Here is a 27,426-nt window from a genome sequence, read left to right on the forward strand (position 1 = left end):
GCTTCCGTACTACGGAATTCCAGCCATAACATCAGCTAGTTAGATAGCTAAACTACCGGTAGCTAGTTTTTCAGTCATTGTTGTCAAATGAATTGCACACATAAAGTGCATATCTTAAGCGCGAGTCACATCCTATCCGGACGAAACCGGATAAAAAAAACTTCGCGACATGCTATCAACAGTAAGCTTGCTATGAAATTTAAATAAACCGATTGTCAGCAGGCTAGCTATCTCTGACAAGATAGCTAGCTAGGTTGTGACGTTATAGCGTTAGCGTTGTGGTATTACTAATTGTTTATTACTGCTTTGCTACAAATGACTAGCTAGTTTCAGTTTGTCAAAATATATTGTTGCAAAAGGTAGCTAGCAAGCAAGAGATAGGCTACTATGTAGCCAGTTTAACGCTGTCTGGTCAGATCGGCGCTACATTGTAACCAGGTCAGTGCTGGAGAGATCAGCAGCAGTCTGTCTGTCGTAATAGGAAACAACATCCTCTTTATGGGCACAGTTAGTTAGCTAGCTACAGATTGGCGATAACTGGTTGATTTTTACAGTGATAGTTATATTTGGTAGATGGTACTAGTATTTGCCCTTTACTACAAGTAAAGCCTTGCTTTGTGATTTCTGACTCAGACGATCATCATTGTCGTGTAGTGGAAATCAATGTGCGCCTGAAGATTAGGCGGAACAGCAGGATGTCTAGGGGATTTAGTGCAGCAATGATATTGTTTTGAAAACACAACAACACAACCATGATCACAATACATACAAAAGCCCCCAAATGAAATCGTATAAGGCTCAACCTTTAATTTTCTCTGACTACATCACATCTGGTGCGTTTTAGGTTATAGAACACACATACGAATATAGCTAAATCGGTTTATTTCATTTGAAGAGTAGCCAAATAAATATTTGATATGTCTGGGGAGGGCTCGGATAGTAGTAGTAGTAGTAGCGATGACTCCGATACAGGGATCCGGAGAAAAGCCTGCACTGTCAAACATGAGATTACCAATGGTAAGTAACCATCAACGTAACTAGCGCTTTGCCTGATTAATCAGACTGCTACACAATGGAATTGGTATACAGTCTGAAACATAGGAGTACAACATAGTGGAAATGTCCCTTACAAGACAGAATGTTTAATACAATTACATTTTAACTTACTCTACTGCTTGTCTGTAAGGTTGGTCCTTCAGCTGCTCTAAATTTTAGACAAAATATCCACATGAAAGTATTGTTTATACAACTTTTTAGACTAGAGCACCAGTACTGTAGTTGAAAGCACAAAACCACATAAACACCCGCGAGACTTGGGTTAGTATGCATCCACTTCTGTCTTGTGCACGTACCTTCGGTCATAAGCAAACACATCCTGATCACCACACAGACCTGGGTTGCGAAGTCGGTTTAATAATAATTTCCTGGGGATATTTTGTCTTCCATTTCGAGCAGTTGATAGCCCAACCGTAGAGTAAGTTCAAACGTCCTTTTATTAAACATTCTGGCTTTGTAAGGAATATGTCCACAATTTTGCACTCCTGTTTGACTGTATACCAATTCAGTTGTGTAGCACAGTCTGATTAATCAGGCAATCTAGCTCTGCACTGTTTCATAATAGATTATTTGAATCATCTGCCAAAGGATTTCAGGATGTGGTACACTTTGGGTAAATATTGCCTTCTGTAATTTAGCTATTGTGCTAGGGCTCTATGTAAGTTGTTTGGAGTTAAAAGTGATTGTTTGGAGTTTCTGTAATTCTGTGTTGATCAATATCTGTTTCCTGACACAATTGCATCCTGACCTTGACTGACACAGCAATAGCAGAAGTAGTAGTGTATGTTCAAGCTGTGTTCAGTTGTCTTCAGGTGCAGATTGATGTGCTATATTTTGGTGAGTGGTGGTATCTCAGGGAACCATGACTCCTGGGAACACAGCCATGGACGAATGCAAGCAGACCGTCAATCATGTTTGTTGTGGTGTCACAAAATATTCAGTTTACTGTGCTCTGCTATGTTTCCTGTGTGTGTGTGTGTGTGTGTGCGCCTGCCTGCCTGCCTGTGTTGTGTGCGTGCAAACACTGATACTGTACTCTTCCCCCTGCCAGCGAACCTCACAGGCCATTCTGAGAGAGTGGGCATGGAGAACTTTGAGCTTCTCAAAGTCTTGGGCACAGGAGGTGAGGCTCACTGCGCCGATCTTGGGTCGATTGCTTATAAACTGACTATACCAAACATTAGAAACGCATTCATAATATTGCGTTCCTAATATCCCCCCTCCCCCCCACACACACACAGTTGTGTCAAGCTGGCTGGATGTCCTTTGGTTGGTGGACCATTATTGATATGCACGGGAAACTGTAGAGTGTGAAAAACCCAGCAGTGTTGCAGTTCTTGACACTAACTGGTGTGCCTGGCACCTACTACCACACCCCGTTCAAAGGCACTTAAATCTTTTGTCTTGCCCATTCACCATCTAAATGTCACACATACACAATCCATGTCTCAAAGCTTAAACATCCTTCTTTAATTAACCCGTCTCCTCCCCTTCATCTACATTGATTTGAAATGGATTTAACAAGTTCATAATGTTTTTTTTATGTTCGATGTGTATAATTATAATTTTTAAATTGAACCTTTATTTAATTAGGCAAGTCAGTTAAGATCATATTCTTATTTACAATGACGGCCTACCCCGGCCAATCCCAGACGATGCTGGGACAATTGTGCACCGTCCTATGGGACCCCCAATCACGGCCAGATGTGATACAGCCTGGATTCGAGCCAGGGACTGTAGTGACACCTCTTATACGGAGATGCAGTTCCTTAGACCACTGCACCACTCGGGATAGCGCCATAGTATTATTGGAGACCTGGATAACTTAATTTTACTGTCTATTTTTTTTGTGGAACATTTAGAATGAAAAGTTAAGGTTGTAAATGTGGTGGGTGGTAGGATGGGTGGTAGGGGCTACAATCAAATGTGATAAACGTTTCCAACCTTTCCTCTCTGTCTCTGTCTAGCCTACGGGAAAGTGTTTCTGGTCAGGAAGAACAGTGGTCATGATGAAGGGAAGCTGTATGCCATGAAGGTGAGTCCCTGTATCGTCTTTGACATTGGTCCAAAGACAACCCAAAGCGTTGACATTGTCTGATGTGGGGAGAATTCATGGATGGGTTGACCTACCTGTTGATGATAACATCTCAGGTGCTGAAGAAAGCAGCCATCGTTCAGAAGGCGAAGACAGCGGAGCACACGCGTACAGAGAGACAGGTGCTGGAGCACATCCGCCAGTCCCCGTTCCTGGTCACACTGCACTACGCCTTCCAGACCCAGACCAAGCTCCATCTCATCCTGGGTGAGCGCCGGATCAAACAAACCCATACGTGGAACTCTCTGGCTATGACCTTGGAAGTGCTGAAAGTGTGTCTCTGTGTGTGTATACTGTGTTTCTGCCTGTGTATGTGTTGTTGCTTGTCTATTCAAGTGTTATCTGTATCTGTCTGTGTATAGACTATGTGAGCGGAGGGGAGATGTTCACACACTTGTACCAGCGGGATCACTTCTCTGAGGAAGAGGTGCGGATCTACATCGGGGAGATTATCCTGGCCCTGGAGCACCTCCACAAGGTATGTTATCGAGCCTTTCTGTCCTTTACATAACCTTGCTGATATTCCATTCCTTAATTGTATCTGTGGTCCTCTTACATGATCAAATTTAGGCTGGATACTTTGCTCTTATCTGTTAATGTTATGTTATCCTGTGTATGTAACTTCTTGCTCGGCATGATGTGTACAGCTAGGCATCGTGTACCGGGACATCAAGTTGGAGAACATCCTATTGGACAGCGAGGGACATTTGGTGCTGACAGATTTTGGGCTCAGCAAAGAGTTCCTGGAGGAGGAGGTATGACAAAAAGGAAGACCTTTTTTCATTGATGCCTCTATTTGTGTGGACGCAATCCGTGCATGTATGCATCCATGCATCCATGCATATATTTTTGTCACTACAGACTGAGACGTGTGTTTTATTTCCTCCACTACAGAAGGAAAGGACGTATTCGTTCTGTGGCACCATAGAGTACATGGCTCCAGAGATCATCAGGGGGAAGTCTGGTCATGGAAAGGTAAGAGTTAACCCATCACTCGGGGCATGGCTATGAGCTACAGCGGTTCATTAGACATCAATTACTATAGAACACAAATGTATTTTTTTTATTCTTCCTTTTGACCCTTTTCTCCTGCCCACCCCAGTCAGTAGATTGGTGGAGTTTGGGTATCCTGATGTTTGAATTGCTGACGGGGGCGTCCCCATTCACACTGGAGGGGGAGAGGAATTCCCAGAGTGAGGTGTCCAAGTGAGTGCTGTGTGTCATCCACCCCTCCTCACACACACACACCATGGTTCCATCCAACTCTTTCATCATTGCCCGTGGCCCTCGGCTACTTATCAAAATAATGACATCTATTGTAAAGGTGGCTTCTTTCTCCCTCTCTTTATCTCGCTGTCTGAATACAATAACAAATAAATTAGTTGTGTTGCGTCCTATGTGTAACATAAAGCCTGCAGCCTAATTAGACATTCTGGTAAGCTGTTTCTTTTCAATCATGTTCTTTTTGGCCATAATGGTTGTCTTGTAATGAGGGCTGTGTTTACACAGTGCCTTCAGCAAGTATTCATACCCCTTATTCCACATTTTGTTGTGTTACAGCCTGAATTCAAAATGGATTTCTCTCCCATCTACACACACTACCCCAAAATGTCCAAGTCAAAGCATGTTTAGACATTTTTGCACATTTTCTTGAAAATGAAATGCAGAAATATCTCATTTACATACAGTACCAGTCAAAAGTTGACACACCTACTCATTGAAGGGTTTTTCTTTCTTTTACTGTTTTCTACATTGTAGAATAATAGTGAAGACATCAAAACTATGAAATCACACATATGGAATCATGTAGTAACCAAATGTATTTTATGTTTCAGATTCTTCTAGGAAGCCCCCCTTTGCCTTGATGACAGATTTGAACACTCTTGGTATTCTCTCAACCAGCTCCATGCGGTAGTCATCTAGAATGCATTTCAATTAATAGTTGTGCCTTGTTAAAAGTTAATTTGTGGAATTTCTTTCCTTAATGCGTTTGAGCCAATCAGTTGTGTTGTGACAAGGTAAGGTTGGCATACAGAAGATAGCCCTATTTGGTTAAAGATCAAGTCCATATTAAGACAAGAACAGCTCAAATAAGCAAAGAGAAATGACAGTCCATCGTTACTTTAAGACATGAAGGTCAGTCGATCCGGAAAATTTCAAGTGCGGTCACAAAAACCATCAAGCACTATGATGAAACTGGCTCTCATGAGGACCACCACAGGAAAGGTAGACCCAGAGTTACCTCTGCTGCAGAGGATAAGTTCATTAGAGTTACCAGCCTCAGAAATTGCAGCCCAATTAAATGCTTCAGAGTTCAAGTAACAGACCCATTTCAACATCAACTGTTCAGAGGAGACTACGTGAATCAGGCCTTCATGGTTGAATTGCTGCGAAGAAACCACTACTAAAGTACACCAATAAGAAGAAGAGACTTGCTTGGGCCAAGAAACACGAGCATTGGACATTAGACCGGTGGAAATCTGTCCTTTTGGTCTGATGAGTCCAAATTAGAGATTTTTAGTTCCAACCGCTGTGTCTTTGTGAAACGCAGAGTAAGTGAGCGGATGATCTCTGCATGTGTGCTTCCCACCGTGAAGCATGGAGGAGGTGTGAGGGTGCTTTGCTGGTAACACTGTCTGTGATTTTCGAATTCAAGGCACACTTAACCAGCATGGCCACCACAGCATTCTGCTGCGATACGCCTTCCCATCTGGTTTGTACATAGTCCCACTATCATTTGTTTTTCAATAGGACAATGACCCAACACACATCTAGGCTGTGTAAGGGCTATTTGACCAAGAAGGAGAGTGATGGAGTGCTGCATCAGATGACCTGGCCTCCACAATCACCTGACCTCAACCCAATTGAGATGGTTTGTGATGAGTTGGACCGCAGAGTGAAGGAAAAGCAGCCAACGATTGCTCAGCATATGTGGGAACTCCTTCAAGACTGTTGGAAAGCATTCCAGGTGAAGCTGGTTGAGAGAATGCCAAGAGTGTGCAAAGCTGTCATCAAGGCAAAGGGTGGCTACTATGAAGAATCTCAAATCTAAAATATATTTTGATTTGTTCAACACTTTTTTGGTTACTACATGATTCCATATGTGTTCATAGTTTTTCTGTCTTCACTATTATTCTACAATGTAGAACATAGTAAAAATAAAGAAACACCCTTGAATGAGTAGGTGTGTCCAAGCTTTAGACTGGTACTGTAAGTATTCACACCCCTGAGTCAATATTTTGTAGAACCACCATTGGAGGCAATTACAGCTTTAAGGACGTCTTGGGTTTGTCTGTATCAGCTTTGCACATCTGGATTTGGAGATTTTCTAGCCTTCTTCCTTGCAGATTTTCTCAAGCGCTCTTGGATTGGGAGCGGCAGTAAATTGCAATCTTCAAGCCTTTCCTCAGATTTTCAATGTGATTCAAGTAGGGTTGCATATTTTGGAGAATATTCAGAGGTGGGAACTTTCTATGGAAATTAACGGAAATATATGCAAATTAATATTAATACCATTTAAATGTAGATGTTTTTTGCATTGAATATATTTACCATATCATATGGAGGCAAACATAAACCTTTTACCTTATAAGTAGACATAATTGCAAATTGTTAAATCCTTCCAATAGAAGTAAAGAAAACAATTTAGTTATGAATTGAACTTGAATTAAATTAGTTGACTCTTCACATGGGAGGATTTCACTGAACAACAAAAGGGAATATTGAATGATCCCAATGATCCATTGCATCTCCCAAAAACGTTTTCAACATACACTATTGTTCAAAGGTTTGGGGTCACTTAGTCCTTTTGTTTTTTAAAGAAAAGCAAAAAAATGTTTGTCCATTTTTAAAATAACATCAAATTGATCAGAAATACAATGTAGACATTGTTAATGTTGTAAATGACCATTGTAGCTGGAAACGGCAGATTTTTTATGTAATATCTACATAGGCGTACAGAGGCCCATTATCAGCAACCATCACTCCTGTGTTCCAATGGCATGTTGTGTTAACTAATCCAAGTTTATCATTTTAAAAGGCTAATTGATCATTAGAGAACCCTTTTGCAATTATGTTAGCACAGCTGAAAACTGTTGTCCTGATTTAAAGAAGCAATAAAACTGGCCTTCTTTAGACTAGTTGAGTATCTGGAGCATCAGCATTTTTGGGTTCGATTACATGCTCAAAATGGCCAGAAACAAAGAACTTCTGAAACTTGTCAGTCTATTCTTGTTCTGAGAAATGAAGGCTATCCCATGCGAGAAATTGCCAAGAAACTGAAGATCTCGTACAAAGTTGTGTACTACTCCCTTCACAGAGCAGCGCAAACTGGCTATTACCAAAATAGGAAGAGGAGTGGGAGGCCCCAGTGTACAACTGAGCAAGAGGACAAGTACATTAGTGTCTAGTTTGAGAAACAGACGCCTCACAAGTCCTCAACTGGCAGCTTCATTAAATAGTACCCACAAAACACCAGTCTCAACGTCAACAGTGAAGAGGCGACTTAGGGATGCTGGCCTTCTAGGCAGAGTCCAGTGTCTGTGTTCTTTTGCCCATCTTAATTTTTTTTCTTCTATTGGCCAGCCTGAGATATGGCTTTTTCTTTGCAAATCTGCCTAGAAGGCCAGCATCCCAGAGACTCCTTCACTGGTGACGTTGAGACTTGTGTTTTGCGGGTACTATTAAATGAAGCTGCCAGTTGACCAACCCACTCAAGTGACGCACCCCTCCAGTAAGCCAATGACTCGGCCCCTGTAATAGGGTTAGAGGCAGAGAATCCCAGTTGAGAGAGGGGAACTGGCCAGGCAGAGACAGCAAGGGTGGTTCATCGCCCCAGTGCCTTTCCGTTCACCTTCACACCCCCGGGCCAGACTACACTCAATCATAGGACCTACTGAAGAGATGAGTCTTCAATAAAGACTTATAGGTCGAGACCGAATCGGCGTCTCTCACATGGATAGGCAGACCATTCCATAAAAATGGAGCTCTATAGGAGAAAGCCCTGCCTCCAGCTGTTTTCTTAGAAATTCTAGGGACAATAAGGAGGCCTGCATCTTGTGACCATAGCGTACGTGTAGGTATGTACGGCAGGACCAAATTGGGAAGATGGATATGAGCAAGCCCATGTAATGCTTTGTAAGTTAGCAGTAAAACCTTGACATCAGCCCTAGCCTTAACAGGAAGCCAGTGTAGAGAGGCTAGCACTGGAGTAACATGATTATTTTTTGGGGTTCTAGTCAAGATTCTAGCAGCCATGTTTAGCACTAACTGAAGTTTATTTAGTGCTTTATCCGGGTAGCCGGAAAATGGAACATTGCAGTAGTCTAATCTAGAAGTGACAAAAGCATGGATTAATTTTTCTGCATAATGTTTGGACAAAGTTTCAGATTTTTGCAATGTTACGTACAGTTGAAGTCGGAAGTTTACATACAGTCATTAAAACCCGTTCTTCAACCACTCCACACATTTCTTGTTAACAAACTATAGCTTTGGCAAGTCGGTTAAGACATCTACTTTGTGCATGGCACAAGTCATTTTTCCAACAATTGTTTACAGACAGATTATTTAACTTATAATTCACTGTATCACAATTCCAGTGGGTCAGAAGTTTACATACAGTAAGTTGACTGTGCCTTTAAACAGCTTGGAAAATTCCAGAAAAGGATGTCATGGCTTTAGAAGCTTCTGATAGGCTAATTGACATAATTTGAGTCAATTGGAGGTGTACCTGTGGATGTATTTCAAGGCCTACCTTCATACTCAGTGCCTCTTTGCTTGACATCATGGGAAAATCAAAAGAAATCAGCCAAGACCTCAAAAAATTTGTAGACTTCCACAAGTCTGGTTCATCCTTGGGAGCAATTTCCAAACGCATGAAGTCACCACGTTCATCTGTACAAACAATAGTACGCAAGTATAAGCACCATGGGACCATGCAGCTGTCTTACCGATCAGGAAGGAGATGCGTTCTGTCTCCTTGAGATGAACGTACTTTGGTGCGAAAAGTGCAAATCGATCCCAGAACAACAGCACAGGACCTTGTGAAGATGCTGGAGGAAACCGGTACAAAAGTATCTATAACCACAGTAAAACAGGTCCTATATCGACATAACCTGAAAGGCCGCTCAGCAAGGAAGTCACTGCTCCAAAACCGCCATAAAAAAGACAGACTACGGTTTGCAGCTGCAAATGGGGAGAAAGATTGTACTTTTTGGAGAAATGTCCTCTGGTCTGATGAAACAAAAATAGAACTGTTTGGCCATAATGACCGTCGATATGTTTGGAGGAAAAAGGGGGAGACTTGCAAACCGAAGAACACCATCCCAACCGTGAAGCACGGGGGTGGCAGCATCATGTTGTGGGGGTGCTTTGCTGCAGGATGGACTGTTGCACTTCACAAAATAGATGACATGATGAGGAAGGAACATTATGTGGATATATTGAAGCAACATCTCAAGACATCAGTCAGGAAGTTAAAGCTTGTTCGCAAATGGGTCTTCCAAATGGACAATGACCCCATGCATACTTCCAAAGTTGTGGCAAAATGGCTTTAGGACAACAAAGTCAAGGTATTGGAGTGGCCATCACAAAGCCATGACCTCAATCCTATAGAACATTTGTGGGCAGAACTGAAAAAAATGTGTGCAAGCAAGGAGGTCTACAAACCTGACTCAACTTATTGTGGGAAGCTTGTGGAAGGCTACCCGAAAAGTTTGACCCAAGTTAAACAATTGAAAGGCAATGCTACCAAATACTAATTGAGTGTATGTAAACTTCTGACTCACTGGGAATGTGATGAAAGAAATAAAAGCTGAAATAAATCATTCTCTCTACTATTCTTTTGACATTTGACATTCTTAAAATGAAGTGGTGATCCTAACTGACCTAAGACAGGGAATTTTTACTAGGATTAAATGTCAGGAATTGTGAAAAACTGAGTTTAAACCTACTTGGCTAAAGTGTATGTAAACTTCCGACTTCAACTGTAGATGGATAAAAGCTGTCCTTAACTGTCTAGATATGTTCGTCAAAAGAGAGATCAGGGTCCAGAGTAATGCCGAGGTCCTTTACAGTTTTGAGACGACTGTACAACCATCAAGATGAATTGTCAGATCCAACAGAAGATCTCTTTGTTTCTTGGGACCTAGAACTAGTGTCTCTGTTTTTGTCCGAGTTTAAAAGTTAAACATTTGCCGCCATCCACTTCCTTATGTCTGAAACACAGGCTTCCAGGGAGGGCAATTTTGGGGCTTCACCATGTTTCATCAAAATGTACAGCTGTGTGTCGTTCGCATAGCAGTGCAAGTTAGCATTATGTTTCCAAATGATATATATTTTGGGTCAAGGTTTGGCTTTTTCAAGAGGCTTTATTACTGCCACTTTTAGTGAGTTTGGTACACATCCAGTGGATAGGGAGCCGTTTTATTATCTTCAACATGAGAGGGCCAAGCGCTGGAAGCAGCTCTTTCAGTAGTTTAGTTGGAGTAGGGTCCAGTATGCAGCTTGAAGGTTTAGAGGCCGTGACTATTTTCATGAATGTGTCAAGAGATACAGGATTAAAAAAAACTTGAGTGTCTCCCTTGATCCTACTTCCTGGCAGTGTTGTGCAGACTCAGGACAATTGAGCTTTGGAGAAATACCCAGATTTAAAGAGGAGTCCGTAATTTGCTTTCTAATGGTCATGATCTTTTCGTTAAAAGAAGTTCATGAATTTATCACTGCTGAAGTGAAAGCCATCCTCTCTTGGGGAATGCTGCTTTTTATTTAGCTTTGTGACAGTATTAAAAATACATTTAGTATTGTTCTTATTCTCCTCACTTAAGTTGGAAAATAGGATGATGGAGCACTTTGAGGGATCTTTGATACTGCCTTTCCAAGCTAATCGGAAGACTTCCAGTTTGGTGTAGCACCATTTCCGTTCCAATTTTCTGGAAGCTTGCTTCAGGGCTCGGGTATTTTCTGTATACCAGGGAGCTAGTTTCTTATGACAAATGTTTTTGTTTTTTTAGGGGTGCGACTGCATCTAGGGTATTACACAAGGTTAAATTAAGTTCCTCAGGTGGTTAACCGATTGTTGTACCCTGATGTTATTGGGTAGGTGGAGGGAGTCTGGAAGGGCATCTAGGAATCTTTGGTAATTTATAGCATGGCCTTTGATCTTTGGTTGGGGTCTGAGCAGATTATTTGATGCGATTGCAAACGTAATAAAATGGTGGTCCGATAGTCCAGGATTATGAGGAAAAACATAAAGACCCACAATATTTATTCCACGGGACAAAACTAGGTCCAGAGTATGACTGTGGCAGTGAGTAGGTCCAGAGACATGTTGGACAAAACCCACTGAGTTGATGATGGCGCCAAAAGCCTTTTGGAGTGGGTCTGTGGACTTTTCCATGTGAATATTAAAGTCACCAAAAATTTGAATATCATCTGCCATGACTACAAGGTCCAATAGGAATTCGGGAACTCAGTGAGGAACGCTGTATACGGCCCAGGAGGCCTGTAAAACAGTAGCTATAAAAAGTGATTGATTAGGCTGCATAGATTTCATGACTAGAAGCTCAAATGATGTTAACGCGGTGTTTTTTATTTGCATTTTGTATTTTTTAAATTGACATTTGGTTTCGTAAATGTTAGCAACGCCTTTGCGGGATGCGTGGGGGATATGGTCACTAGTGTAACCAGGAGGAGAGGCCTCATTTAACACAGTAAATTCATCAGGCTTAAGCCATGTTTCAGTCAGGCCAATCACATCAAGATTATGATCAGTGATTAGTTAATTAACTAAAACTGCCTTGGAAGTTAGGGATCTAACAATAAGTAGCCCTATTTTGAGATGTGAGATATCACAATCTCTTTCAATAATGACCGGAATGGAGGAGGTCTTTATTCCAGTGAGATTGTTAAGGCGAACACTGCCATGTTTAGTTTTGCCAAACCTGGATCGAGGCACAGACACGGTCTCAATGGGGATAGCTGAGCTGACTACACTGACTGTGCTAGTGGCAGACTCTACTAAGCTGGCAGGCTGGCTAACAGCCTGCTGCCTGGCCTGTACCCGATCTCATTGTGGAGCTAGAGGAGTTAGAGCCCTGTCTATGTTCATAGATAAGATTAGAGCACCCCTCCAGCTGGGATGGAGTCCGTCACTCCTCAGCAGGCCAGGCTTGGTCCTGTTTGCGGGTGAGTCCCAGAAAGAGGGCCAATTATCTACAAATGCTATCTTTTGGAGGGGCATAAAACAGTTTTCAACCAGCGATTGAGTTGTGAGACTCTGCTGTAGAGCTCATCACTCCCCCTAACTGGGAGGGGGCCAGAGACAATTACTCGATGCTGACACATCTTTCTAGCTGATTTACACGCTGAGGCTATGTTGCGCTTGGTGACCTCTGACTGTTTCATCCTCACATCGTTGGTGCTGACGTGGATAACAATATCCCTGTACTCTCTACACTCGCCAGTTTTAGCCTTAGCCAGAACCATCTTCAGATTAGCCTTAACGTCGGTAGCTCTGCCCCCTGGTAAACAGTGTATGATCGCTGAATCATTCTTTTTGAGTCTAATACTGCTGATAATGGAGTCGCCAATGACTAGGGTTTTCAATTTGTCAGAGCTAATGGTGGGAGGCTTTGGTGTCTCAGACCCCGTAACGGGTAGAGGAGAGACCAGAGGAGGCTCGGCCTCTGACTCCGACTCGTTGCTTAATGGGGAGAACCGATTGAAAGTTTATTTCGGCTGAATGAGCAACACCGGTTGAGCATTCCTACAGGTCATTTGCACTTTGAAGCAGGCTCTCATCAAGGACTTGCCTGTATTAAGGCTTCATTCATTGTTCCTTCTCTCCTTACCAGTCTTGCTTCATGGTAGGGAGGGTGTTAGATGGGTGATGAGCTAGTTTTGCCTAGTTTTCTCCAGACATGGCGCTTTGCATTCTGTCCAAAGAGTAACATTTTCGTCTCATTAGACCGCAGAATCTTATGCCTTATGATCTGTCTTTCACTTGCCTTTTTGCAAACTCCAGGCATGCCTTCATGCTTTTTTCTCAGGAGTGGCTTCCGTCTGGCAACTCTCCCTTAACGCCCAGTTTTGTGAAGTGCTGTAGAGACTGTTGTCCTTCTAGTAGGTTCTCCAATCTCAACCAAGGAACTCTGTAGTTCTGTCAGAATTGTCATTGGGTTCTTGGTCACCTCCCTGACCGACGTCCTTCTTGCCCTGATGCTCAGTTTGGTCGGACGGTCAGCTCTAGGCAGAGTCTGGGTAGTTCTGTATGTTTTCCAAGGAGATCACTGTGCTCTTGGAAATGTTCAACACTCTAGAAATGGTTTTAAACCCTTCCCCAGGTATGCCTCATCACAATTTGGGATCTACGGACAGTTCCTTGGACTTCATGATATAGTTTCTGCTCTGATATACACTGTCAACAGTGGGACCTTATATAGACAGGTGTGTTTCTTTCTAAATCATGTCCAAACAGTTGAGTTTGCCACAGGTGGACTCCAAGTTGTAGTGACATCTTAAAGATGATCAAAGGAAATGAGATGTACCTGAGATCAATTTGGAGTATCATAGCAAAGGGATATTTTTTGTTGTTGATATTTCTGCATTCCATTTTCACTTTGTCATTGTGGGGTATTGTCTGTAGATGGGTTATTGAATCCATTTTAAATCAGGCTGTAACACCAAAATGTGGAGTAAGTCAAGGGCTATGAATACTATCTGAAGGCAAAGTGATTGCTCTTCCCTGTTTCTCTTCTTCGGCCCGCCCCCTCCTGCCCTCCTCTCAGGCGTATTTTACGCTGCGAGCCGCCGTTCCCCTCTATGATCGGAGTCGTGGCTCAGGACCTGCTGAGGAAGCTGTTGGTTAAAGATCCCCACAAGAGACTAGGCTCGGGGCCACGAGGGGCCGAGGACATCAAGAGTCACGCCTTCTTCAAGGTGCTCCTCTTCTCTCCTGCCGCTCTCTGTCTCTAGGCCCATCTCCCTCTCTCTCCCAACGTGCTCACACACATACACACACACACTCTGCTCACCATTCTCCTCCCATTGCTCTATATTCATAGGGTCTCAGTTGGTCAGACCTTGCTGAGAAGAAGGTAGTCAGCCCATTCAAACCAGAGATCAGGAGCGAGCTGGATACAGGGAACTTTGCTGAGGAGTTCACTGGCATGAATCCTGTCTATTCTCCAGCCAGCACCCCACCAAGCACTGACCGCCTGTTCCAGGTACGTTAAATACACATTGTGTGCTTCCACTGTCACCGAAAGACACCCTACATACACAAGACTCTTGTCTTCCATTTCAGGGCTACTCCTTCGTTGCTCCCTCCATTCTGTTCAACAAGAACGTGGTGATGGGTGACTTCATGGAGGGCCAGATGGGAGCAGAGCGGCCGGGCTCAGCCACTGTCCGTCGCAGTGCTACGTTAGCGGTATGGAACTAGTCCTCTCATGGGCCTCAGGATAGACAAGAGGTTTGGTGAATGTATCGGTGTTAATGTTGGCACTTCCTTTTATTTTTTATTTTTTATTTAATCTTAGTCATTTTGTATAAAATATCATTGTCTTAGTCACATTTCTGTCATTTGAATAATTATTTAGTCTAGTTATTGTCAAAATGATAAACAGTGGGCCATTTAAGTCAACTAAATCCTTTCATTTTAGTCACTTTTTATTTTGTTGTGCCTCATTAACCTATAGTAAACAAAAATCACTGACTTCCATGTGCACAAACATACATAGCCTTGTCCTACCAACATATTTTTCTGCATAGCATCCTATTGCATGATTCTCTACCCAACAGCCAAGTTGGCAGAAGAACACATTACTCTGCAGCAGATAAAAATGCCACCCCTTGACATACTGCAGCTATATTGTAATCAAAGTTCTGTCATCAGTAGTGGTCTGATAGGTTGCAGCAAACTATCTAGCTAGGATTATCAATCTGTTGTTATCTAAGTTATCAGATGTCTCTTGAGGTTGGTAGTATTTTATTCCCTGTCATCTTGTGGATGCAAACACTGTGGAAACGTTGCATTTGGTCTTGTTTGAATTGACAAGATGGCTCCAAACATCGGCCCTTTTTCTACCGGGAGCTTGTACCACCGGGAGAGTAGCCATGGCGTGTGCCTTATTTGCATCAATGATTTGTTGTTGCCAGATTGGATAACGGTTGCCGGGCAGAGAGGTGAATCGTGAATGACCTGAGCATGGTATTTATTTCCCACCAATAACAGAATTGCAACATTGCATTGAGAAAGCCTTACAATTCTGCTAATGTCATGCTTTTGATTGAACTAAACAAATAACACTAAAAAGCTCTCAATCTCTGCAAAAATGTTTGTCCAGTCCACTCACTGGTCATATTTTAGTCACGGAGATAATTTCATCTCGTTTTCGTCAACCGAAATGAAAAAAAATATGTTTTTTTTCTGGGTCTATTAACTCAGTCAATTGCCACTGGAAAATAGACGTTTGACAAATCACTATCACTGGACTGTATCCAGAGAGGGTCTTATGTACAACACTGTTTGACATGAGCTCAACCTGTGCTTCATTAGTAAAACAAATCTATGTGCAACATTTTCACATTTAGCAAGGGTAGGATTTGGACATTTCCTGCAGTGGAGCACATTTTGACACATTCCACAGTTTCCTGTGTAGTTTGTACTTGACTTCCCTCTCTCTTGTCCTCTGCAGGACTCTACGTTCTTCCAGCTGTATGAGCTGTGCCTGCAGGGGGCGCCCCTGGGCGAGGGCAGCTTCTCTGTGTGCAGGAAGTGTCGACACCACCAGAGCGGCCATGAGTACGCCGTCAAGATCATCAGCCGCAGGTGAGCCGGGCGTGGCGCTGGCTGAGAGACTGTCACGCACTAATGCAATGTGTCATTGTTACACCGGCATGATGAATTACACACTTCACGCTGCTGTGTTTTAATATATTCTATTCCAATGCATTACCATACCTGTTTGGTGCACTGAGGTGGTTTGTGTTGTTGACCTTTAGTGCATGAATGCCTTTGAACTCTGTCTCTCTGTCTGTCTCTCTGTCTCTGTTTGTCTCTCTGTCTCGTTAGAATGGAAGTAAACACTCAGAGGGAGATTGCTGCCCTCAGGCAGTGTGAGGCTCACCCCAACATCGTCAGACTGCACGAGGTCTACACCGATCAGGTACACAATGATGGTAGAAATGCCATCAGCAAACACACATTCACGCACTGACAAAACTGTCAGGTGTTCTTTCTCTTCACTTTGGCTGTGTTTACTTACAAGGTGGCAGGACTCGAATGACAATAATGTTTGACATTTGGGGAATATATTGGGGAACTTAAGCAATCATGCAGCAATAAACAATTTTCTCATCACAGACACAACTTTAATATTCTCTCTCTTCTCACATCTCCCTCTCAATCACCCCTATCTCTTCCTCCCTCTCTCAGTTCCATACATACCTGGTGATGGAGCTGCTGCGTGGGGGGGAGCTGCTGGAGAGGATCAAGAGGAAGAAATTGTTTGGGGAGGCAGAGGCCAGTCAGCTGCTCAGGAGCCTGGTGTCAGCTGTCGGCTTCATGCACGAGGCTGGAGTGGTCCACAGAGACCTCAAACCAGAGGTGGGCCAACAGACTGACTCACAGAGAGGGAGTCTGAATATATTCTAGAATCTATAGAAATACACTGCTCAAAAAAATAAAGTGAACACTAAAATAACATCCTAGATCTCAATGAATGAAATATTCTTATTAAATACTTTTTTCTTTACATAGTTGAATGTGCTGACAACAAAATCACACAAAAATAATCAATGGAAATCCAATTTATCAACCCATGGAGGTCTGGATTTGGAGTCACACTCAAAATTAAAGTGGAAAACCACACTACAGGCTGATCCAACTTTGATGTAATGTCCTTAAAACAAGTCAAAATGAGGCTCAGTAGTGTGTGTGGCCTCCACGTGCCTGTATGACCTCCCTACAACACCTGGGCATGCTCCTGATGAGGTGGTGGATGGTCTCCTGAGGGATCTCCTCCCAGACCTGGACTAAAGCATCCGCCAACTCCTGGACAGTCTGTGGTGCAACGTGGCGTTGGTGGATGGAGCGAGACATGATGTCCCAGATGTGCTCAATTGGATTCAGGTCTGGGAAACGGGCGGGCCAGTCCATAGCATCAATGCCTTCCTCTTGCAGGAACTGCTGACACACTCCAGCCACATGAGGTCTTGTATTAGGAGGAACCCAGGGCCAACCGCACCAGTATATGGTCTCACAAGGGGTCTGAGGATCTCATCTCGGTACCTAATGGCAGTCAGGCCAATGCCAAATGCCAAACGTCCTGCACGGTGTTGGGCTGTAAGCACAACCCCCACCTGTGGACGTCGGGCCCTCATACCACCCTCATGGAGTCTGTTTCTGACCGTTTGAGCAGACACATGCACATTTGTGGCCTGCTGGAGGTCATTTTGCAGGGCTCTGGCAGTGCTCCTCTTGCTCCTCCTTGCACAAAGGCGGAGGTAGCGGTCCTGCTGCTGGGTTGTTGCCCTCCTACGGCCTCCTCCACGTCTCCTGATGTACTGGCCTGTCTCCTGGTAGCGCCTCCATGCTCTGGACACTACGCTGACAGACACAGCAAACCTTCTTGCCACAGCTCGCATTGATGTGCCATCCTGGATGAGCTGCACTACCTGAGCCACTTGTGTGGGTTGTAGACTCCGTCTCATGCTACCACTAGAGTGAAAGCACCGCCAGCATTCAAAAGTGACCAAAACATCAGCCAGGAAGCATAGGAACTGAGAAGTGGTCTGTGGTCCCCAACTGCAGAACCACTCCTTTATTGGGGGTGTCTTGCTAATTGCCTATAATTTCCACCTGTTGTCTATTCCATTTGCACAACAGCATGTAAAATGTATTGTCAATCAGTGTTGCTTCCTAAGTGGACAGTTTGATTTCACAGAAGTGTGATTGACTTGGAGTTACATTGTGTTGTTTAAGTGTTCCCTTTATTTTTTTGAGCAGTGTATGTGGCCAGGAAGAAGTAACACGTTGAAATGGCTGCAATATTACACCGACCAAATTTTGCAGGCAGTGAGTGTAATGAGATCAAGGTGTTTCGCAATGCTGTAAAAACCACTAAGCATGTCCTATTTTATTTTGTTGTTTCAGGGTGAAATAAATTGACATTTGTTGCTCCATTACATCAGCCAATGAATGTAACCTTCTGTTGACGGAGTTGTTCCTGCACAGCCCACTCACTGCTCTCGCTCTCTCTCTGCCTGGCAGAATGTGCTGTTTGCAGACGAGGGGGAGGACTCGGTGCTCAAGGTGATAGATTTTGGTTTTGCCCGGCTGTGCCCTGCGGGCAGCGCCCCCCTGCAGACTCCCTGCTTCACACTGCAGTACGCTGCTCCTGAGCTCTTCCACAGCACCGGTTATGACCAGGCCTGCGACCTCTGGAGCCTTGGGGTCATCCTGGTACTTATACTACTAACTGACTCTGTAATGTGTCATTAGTAAAACGAATTATCGTTATGTTATTGATGATGTTTGTGTTTTTCTCTGGCAGTACACCATGCTGTCAGGACAGGTGCCCTTTCAGAGTGAGCAGCAGCAGCGGGCGGGGATGACCTCATCTTATGCTGCCGACATCATGCATAAGATTAAAGAGGGTGACTTCTCATTGGCTGGAGAGGCTTGGAAGGGTGTGTCAGACGAGGCTAAAGAGCTTGTGAAAGGTGTGTTGTGCATCCCTCCTTATTCACTCATTCACATGATGCAATTCATAATTTTTTCCATCTGTTCACCACATACAGAAAAGTGTTCAGACCCCTTGACTTTTTCCTCATTTTGTTATGTTACAACCTTATTCTAAAATTGATTAAAAACATTTTTTTTTATGAAATCCTCAGCAATCTACACACAATGACATAGCGAAAGGAGGTTTTCAGACGTCATTACAAAAGTATTCAGACCCTTTGCTATGAGACTCAAAATTGAGCTCAGGTGTGTCCTGTTTCTATAGATCATTCTTGATATGTTTCTACAACTTGATTGGAGTCCACCTGTGGTAAATTCAATTGATTGGACATGATTTGCAAAGGCACACACCTGTCTATATAAGGTCCCACAGTTGACAGTGCATGTCTGAGCAAAAATGAGGAGTCGTCCGTAGAGCTCTTAGACAGGATTGTGACGAGGCACAGATCTGGGGAAGGTTACCAAAACAATTCTGCAGCATTGAAGGTACCCAAGAACACAGTGGCCTCCATCATTCTTAAATGGAAGAAGTTTGGAACCACCAAGACTCTTCCTAGAGCTGGCCGCCCGGCCAAATTGAGCAATTAGGGGAGAAGGTCCTTGGTCAGTGAGGTGACCAAGAACCCGATGGTCACTGACAGAGAGATGGGAGAACCTTCCAGATGGACAACCATCTCTGCAGCACTCCACCAATCAGGCCTTTATGGTAGAGTGGCCAGACGGAAGCCACTCCTCAGGCACTATAAGAACTCTGACCATGAGAAACAAGATTCTCTGGTCTGATGAAACCAAGATTCAACTCATTGGTCTGAATGCCAAGTGTCACATCTGGAGGAAACCTGGCACCATCCCTACGGCGAAGCATGATGGTGGCAGCATCATGCTGTGGGGATGTTTTTCAGGGACTGGGAGACTAGTCAGGATCGAGGCAAAGATGAATGGAGCAAAGTACAGAGATCCTTGATAAAAACCTGCTCCAGAGAGCTCAGGACCTCAGACTGGGGCGAAGGTTCACCTTCCAACGGGACAACGCATGAGTGGCTTCGGGACAAGTGTCTGAATGTCCTTGAGTGGCCCAGCCAGAGCCCGGACTTGAACCCGATCTCTGGAGAGACCTGAAAATAGCTGTGCAGTGACGCTCCCCATCCAACCTGACAGAGCTTGAGAGGATCTGCAGAGAAGAATGGGAGAAACTCTCCAAATACAGATGTGCCAAGCTTGTAGTGTCATACCCAAGTAGACTCGAGGCTGTAATTGCTGCCAAAGGTGATTCAACAAAGTACTGAGTAAAGGGTCTGAATACTAATGTAAATGTGATATTTCTGTTTTCAATTTTGAATAAATTAGCAAAAATTTCTACATACTTGGTTTTGCTTTGTCATTAGGAGGTATAGATTGATGAGGGAAAAAAACTTGAATCAATTTTAGAATAAGGTTGTAACCTAACAATGTGGAAAAAGTCAAGGAGTCTAAATACTTTCTGAAGGCACATATATATATATATATATATATATATATATATATATATATATATATATATATATATTTAAAAAGAATGAAATCCCTTTATCCGTCACTCCCTTATCGTCTTGCTTTCTCTGTCCCTCCCTACCCTTCCTTACCCCCCCCTGTCCCACCTCTCATTTTTGCTCTCCTTCCCTAACTCTTCTAAACCAACCCCCCCCTCCCTGTTTGTGTTCAGGGCTGCTGACGGTGGATCCAGAGAGGCGTCTCAAGCTGTCTGCTCTGAGAGAGAACAGCTGGCTGCAGGGCGGGGCCATCGTATCCTCCACCCCCCTCTGCACCCCAGATGTGCTCGAGTCCAGTGGCCCCATCGTCCGCTCCTATGTCAACGCCACCTACAAGGTAATGGAACTCTTAATCTCTTTTTTTCTTTTACTCAAATCCAGTGCGGAAAAAGTAGTTTGCATTCCTTGTGTTCCTTTTAACTTTTTGATTTAATTTTTCCTACTCTCCCTAACCAAATCAAAGTCAATTTGGCATTTGCAGAGTACTGCATATTGTACAATGAAGTGTTTACTCGCAAGCTCTTCTCTCAAACAGTGCAACATTTATTTTAAAAAGTATTCAATAAAAAAATCAAGTCAAAAGTAGAAGTGAAACAAATATTAGTATTTATACAACGGGTGGGTCTAATCCTGGATGCTGATTGGTTAAAACCGTGTCCCAGCTGTTCCACAAGTTACCACCGGCTAAGGGCTATGATGTTGGAATGCCTATCTACCGTTCCATCTCCCTGTGCAATCAATCCACTGTCTCATCAGCCCAGGCAGGCAATTTATCAACTAGATCTCCACTGTAAAAAATCATCTAGACATTATCTTCCATTTCTTTTAGACTAGCAATTGATTTTCAACAGCAAAGACGTGTATAAACCTTGCCATCTGTCTCTGACTTTTGCAGAAATGTTTCAATATTGAAATTCGATCTCCAGCTGTCCCACACAGTAATGAATGTGTAGGGACCAGACAGACAGACAGGCAGCTTCTCTCAGCCAGTCGAAATCATGAATTGGTATATTGTTTTTATAGATACAGTACCAGTCAAAAGTTTGAACACACCTACTCACTCAAGGGCTTTTCTTTATTTTTACTATTTTCTTCATTGTAGAATAATAGTGAAGACATCAAAACTATGAAATAACACATGGAATCATGTAGTAACCAAAAAAGTGTTAAACAAATCAAAATATATTTTATATTTGCGATTCTTCAAAGTGGCCACCCTTTGCCTTGATGACAGTGGTAGCCATGTTGGTTAAGTGTGCCTTGAATTCTAAATAAATCACAGACAGGGTCACCAGCAAAGCACCATAACACCACCTCCTCCATGCTTCACGGTGGGAACCACACATGCAGAGATCATCCTCTCACCTATTCTGTGTCTCACAAAGACATGGAGGTTGGAACCAAAAATCACAAAGTTGGACTCATCAGACCAAAGGACAGATTTCCACTGTCTAATATCCAATGCTCATGTTTCTTGGCCCAAGCAAGTCTCTTCTTCTTATTAGTGTCCTTTAGTAGTGGTTTCTTTGCAGCAATTCGACCATGAAGGCCTGATTCACGTAGTCTCCTCTGAACAGTTGATGTTGAAATGGGTCTGTTACTTGAACTCTTAAGCATTTATTTGGGCTGCAATTTCTGAGGCTGGTAACTCTAATGAACTTATCCTCTGCAGCAAAGGTAACTCTGGGTCTACCTTTCCTGTGGCGGTCCTCATGAGAGCCAGTTTCATCATAGCACTTGATGGTGTTTGCGACTGCACTTGAAGAAACTTTCAAAGTTCTTGAAATTTTCCAGATTGATTGACTTTCATGTCTTAAAGTAATGATGGACTGTTGTTTCTCTTTGCTTATTTGAGCTGTTCTTGCCATAATATGGACTTGGTCTTTTACCAAATAGAGCTATTTTCTGTATACCACCCCTACCTTGTCATAACACAAATGATTGGCTCAAATGCATTAAGAAGGAAAGAAATTCCACAAATTAACTTTTAACAAGGCACACCTGTTAATTTAAATGCATTCCAGGTGACTACCTCATGAAGCTGGTTGAGAGAATGCCAAGAGTGCGCAAAGCTGTCATCAAGGCAAAGGGTGGCTACTTTGAAGAATCTCAAATATAAAATAGATTTTGATTTGTTTAACACTTTTTTGGTTACTCCATGATTCCAAATGTGTTATTTCATAGTTTTGATGTCTTCACTATTATTCCACAATGAAGAAAAGAGTAAAAATAAAAACCCTTAAATGAGTAAGTGTCCAAACTTCTGACTGGTACTGTATATGCAGAGAAATGTCAATAGAAAAACAGGTCAAATGAAATGCAGCTATTTTGCTGTCTTTCCAACTTCAGTTTGAATCATTGTGTTAGCTGGCTAGCTCCACTAAACAGTGTTCTTCCAAAAGAGCCAATTTTTTTCTATGCCAGGCGAAATCGCGTATCATTAGCTCATTGGTATGGATGTATCCAAGTAAATGTTACTATTAAGCAGCTTAAAGAAGCGCAAATGCAGAAAATGGTGGATTAATCTGGCTGCACTGTTTGACGTGACTGTGTTAGCCCCAGTTGGGAACATTTAGAATGAACGACCATAGATGTGGAGTAGAAACTTCAGGACTGGGTCTCTGGCAACCTAACCGATAGAATGAGCGACCAGCCAACTTGGGTATCAACCCTTGATTTGCGTTGGGACTATAACATGTGGAAGGATGAAATGGTATGAATAAATTCATCAAAATAATGTTTTTAATGACAAGTATGTAAATTATTATTTGAATGTGTTGGTAACCCATGTAAAAGTGATCATTCCCTCGAAGCTGGTTTTTGGAGGATATATTGACTTAGTCTCAGGCCTAACAACACAATATGACTATAAAAACGCTATAATATATTAATATAATAAATGGTATGTGCAATGTAACGACAATAGAGAAATACATTCAGTTTATTAGGTACACCCATCTAGTACTGGGTCGGAGCCCCCTTTGCCTCCAGAACATCCAGAATTCTTCGGGGAATTGAAACATTGCTCAATTGGTATCAAGGGACCAAACATTCCCCACACCGTTACACCACCGCCATCAGCCTGTACTGTTGACACTAGGCAGGATGGAGCCATGAACTCATGCTGCTTACGTCAAACTCCTGACTCTGCCATCAGCATGACGCAATAGGAACCCGGATTCGTCAGACCAGGCAATGTGTTTTTTCACTCCTCAATTGTAAAGTTTGTTATTGCGTGCCCACTGGAGATGCTTTTTTTTCTCGTCTACTGCAATAGCCCATCCATGACAAGGACTGACGAGTTGTGCGGTCTAAGATGCCGTTTGGCACACCACTGTTGTACTGGGCCGTTATTTGCCTGTTTGTGGCCCACCTGTTAGCTTCTTGCCATTCTCTTTTCACCTCTCATCAACGAGCTGTTTTCGCCCACAGAACTGCCGCTGACTCAATGTTTTTTGTTTGTCGCCCAATTCTCGGTTAACCCTAGACACTGTCGCGCGTGAAAATCCCAGGTCGCCGGCCGTTTCTGATATACTAGAACTGGCGCACATGGCATCGATGATCATACCACGCTCAAAGTCGCTTAGGTCAGTCTTTTTGCCCATTCCAACGTTCAATAGATCAGTAACTGAATGCCTTGATGCCTGTCTGCCTGATTTTTATATAGCAAGCCACGGCCACGTGACTCACTGTCTGTAGGAGCGAAGCATTTTCGTGAACAATGGGGTGTACCTAATAGACTGTCAACTGAGTATATAATGGAAGTGTATGTGCAATGTAATATAATAAGTAGGCTATATTATTGTATGTACATCCTCTCCATTAGGCCTTCAACAAGGGGAAGAGGGAGGGCTTCTTTCTGAAGAGTGTCGACAACGCCCCCCTTGCAAAGCGACGCAAGCTCAAGATGACAAGTACAGGTGTGGAGACTCGACGGAGCTCCTCTTCCTCCTCCTCGTCATCATCTTCCTCAGCTGCCTCTGCCGCTACAATAAACCTAAAAACACAGCCACCACACCAAACTCTGCCCCCGAAGCTAGAAAAGAGCTAGCAGCCGAGGAGGGGAGTGGGAGGAATGGAGTTAGGAGAATAAAGCACATTAATTCAGCTATGACAGATTGGAATACTGGCTCTGAAAGACCAGAGATGATTCGATTTGTTATATCCCCTCTAAGTCCAAAGTCATATAGAATCTCCAAATTCTAAGATCTTATTTATGAACAAACTAAGAGACTAGTCCAATACTTAAGATGAAACAAAAGGGTTCATGTCCCTGTTTCCTTTGAAAGAATATGCTGAATGGCATTTTGCATTATCGTAATGATGCAAGGACTTTATATGTATTTATACCAGCTGCAGTACACTGCAGTAGCTTGTCCCATCTCATAACTGTTCTCAAGAAATGAACTAACGTGTCATTTCTTGAATGGAACAAAGCTTTAGACTATTGTTTTCTAAATTCCGGTCAGAGGCTTTACATCAGTATGGTAAGTTATGGAAGACATTTTCGTCGGCTTTAAGATCATACTTATGAAGTTTTCAGTCACTTTTTAGCAGGGTGACGATGAGCACGCAGTTGGAGATAATGCTGACGTTTTGCATGTTGTCAGTACCTGAGGTAAGGAGCCCTGTCGCAGAACGAGTCAGAGAAAAGCGGAGTGAAAGGGGAAATGCAGAGCCATGAATGAGCACAAGCCATATATACACAGGGAGGTCATGGCCTCTACAACAGAGCACTTATGGATAGATACACAGTGGTCATCGCGTGGTAAAACAGAGAGGCAGTGGTTGGAAGTCTCGTTCTGTTTTTAATGATGTGGTTGAGATTAAAGAAAGAATGTTGGTACTGCGGACAGCTGTCCAAATTAACTTTGACCTTGAGGGGTGGTCCCAGTCCATGGGACGCTGACTTTGTAACCCAATGGTTCTAGTCACATACTGCCAATTTACAGGACCCTTAGAATCATTTCCTATGGCTTGAGATATCAGCCTTCTATCGACGTTGGTGTCTGTCTGCATAGTTAACTGGTTCGCTGAAGTTCATCTGAGAATCAAATAACGGCATCCATTGTTCTGTATGCATAAGTGTGCTTCATTTAACAACCGTCATGATTCTGACACGGAAGACCGGGAGATGGAACACTTGGTGGTCGACGTTCTGATTTGATATCATAGTCCCATACACAGTGGCCTAAGGCTTATGATGTACATTTCTGAGCAGGGCAACTTTTCATTATATTGTGCAAAGGGCCAAATGGAAGAAAATAATTATTTTTACTGTGAGTAAATAGTGTCACCCTGATTTAGAGGTTGGTGTTTTTGTAGACGTTTAGGTGTTTGATCATTGAATGTCAGTTACACTGATCATTTACTTATCACATTTCTTACCGGAATATATTGACTGTTGATTTGATTTGTACCTGGATATCACACAAATGTAGTCATTTTAATCAGTGATACTTATTTCAGATTTAAACAGTGCTTATTTTAGTATTTATTACATGTCATGTGTTTTTATAATGCTGTGGTAATGGTTGTCGTGCGTGCGTGCGTGCGTGCGTGCGTGCGGCGTGACTGATTCTGGGGATTGGATGTGCTCTTTTCCTTATTAGTCTTCAGGTAAAGTATTATTGCAAGTTACTGTAGTAGAAAAAAATTTGATCCCATTTTAGTCACTCCTTTCTAAACATTATTTTGTCGGGAACCGTGCTTTTGTTTGGCTGTTGATGTCGTGTGTTGTCTTTTTTTTATGTTATGAATTTGACTTTTTAATGAGCTACTACCCATTTCATGTATTACTGTCCTTTTTTGCCCAACATTTTAAATTCTTTCTTCAAAGCATATCATGACATTGAGATTCCCTATGTCACGATAGCTTGTGATGTTTGGTTTGGGTCAAGAACACTTCAGTCTGGAGCAAAATAAATTACTTTACTCTATCTGGTTGTAGTCTGTGTTCCTAGTCTCAGACATCAATTTAGTATTTTTGGTTTAGAGATGATGACCATTTGTTTTTAAATTCAACTGTCTTGGAATTAATTTTGTGGATCCAGGAAATATGTGTGACATACATTATCAATTGTATTATTGAGAGTTGACAGAAATGGCCTGTAGTATTATTACGCTTCCAGCAGGGGACAGTAGGGTGCTTACCAGTACCAGGCCAACAGGAACAATGAGCCATTGAAAACCAATGGCTATAATGTGACTCATTGTGCCATTAATCAAAACGATCCTTGAGTGGATCATTTGCATAGGAAATTGTGATATATTGAGCATGACACAGATGGAACGCTAAATCAAAACCATTCCATCAATTACAATCTGCAGCCTTGGAAGTGCCCCAAGAGGCCTGAGCCTGCCTTCGGTGAGAACACACACACTCTGGAATGGATGAAATGTATACGTGAGCAGATCCACCCAGCCCTTTCACACAGATACACACAAACTCTTGGCAGACCCAAAAGCCCTGCGAACAGACCACACATACAGACTTCGTCTTGCATTCCTCCACCAAGCTTTTAAATAAACAGTAGAGAAGGGCAGCTCTACTCGTGTCAGTCAATACAGTGAGGTTGATTTCATGGCAGATGTACCACTTTTTATTCCCCTGCCGTCAAAATGTAACTTGCTTTCCGACAGCTTCTGTTAAACCTAAAGATGACCTCTACGCACCATAGAACTCGAGGAGGCAACATTCCATCACCAGTACTATATGAAACCCAAGTAGTCCCCGTAGTATGGGGTAGAAAGGGCCAAACCAGAAATCATGTGACTGTAGAGGCGAAGAGGGTGTCCGCATGCAAGGTCACTGGTGCTGAGTGCTCATTTGTAACTCCAAGCACTAGTCACATTGACTGATGTGTTGCTGGCGCAGAGGGGAAACAAGGAAGGAATGTGTGTGTGAGTCTCCATACAGCAAGTGCGGGGTGGCAGTGTCAGTGTCCTTCTGCTTTGGGAGATGGCTTGCTGAATACTGCATTAGCCAGCTGCCACGAGGA

The 27,426-nt window shown here is 43.0% G+C and overlaps 1 protein-coding gene across 2 annotated transcripts; it reads left to right on the forward strand.

Annotated features, from left to right (window-relative positions):
- LOC115154697 (ribosomal protein S6 kinase alpha-4) lies at positions 1-26,364 on the forward strand. 2 transcript variants are annotated; one of them, XM_029701175.1, is made up of 18 exons: positions 1-1,017; positions 2,108-2,179; positions 3,024-3,091; positions 3,208-3,358; positions 3,514-3,629; positions 3,799-3,906; positions 4,046-4,126; positions 4,254-4,357; positions 13,936-14,086; positions 14,212-14,373; positions 14,454-14,579; positions 15,847-15,980; positions 16,224-16,317; positions 16,587-16,757; positions 18,423-18,614; positions 18,706-18,874; positions 20,599-20,762; positions 24,252-26,364. In XM_029701175.1, exons 1-18 carry the CDS (start codon positions 918-920, stop codon positions 24,474-24,476), a joined length of 2,388 nt encoding a protein of 795 aa, XP_029557035.1. In that variant the 5' UTR covers positions 1-917; the 3' UTR covers positions 24,477-26,364. The 2 variants fall into 2 exon arrangements, with proteins under 2 accessions (XP_029557035.1, XP_029557036.1); XM_029701176.1 differs by lacking the exon at positions 1-1,017 and adding an exon at positions 1,362-1,474.
- Positions 26,365-27,426: the final 1,062 nt, after the last annotated feature.

The sequence above is a fragment of the Salmo trutta genome, chromosome 19 (genome assembly GCF_901001165.1).
Source record: "Salmo trutta chromosome 19, fSalTru1.1, whole genome shotgun sequence".
NCBI classification, from domain to species: domain Eukaryota; kingdom Metazoa; phylum Chordata; class Actinopteri; order Salmoniformes; family Salmonidae; genus Salmo; species Salmo trutta.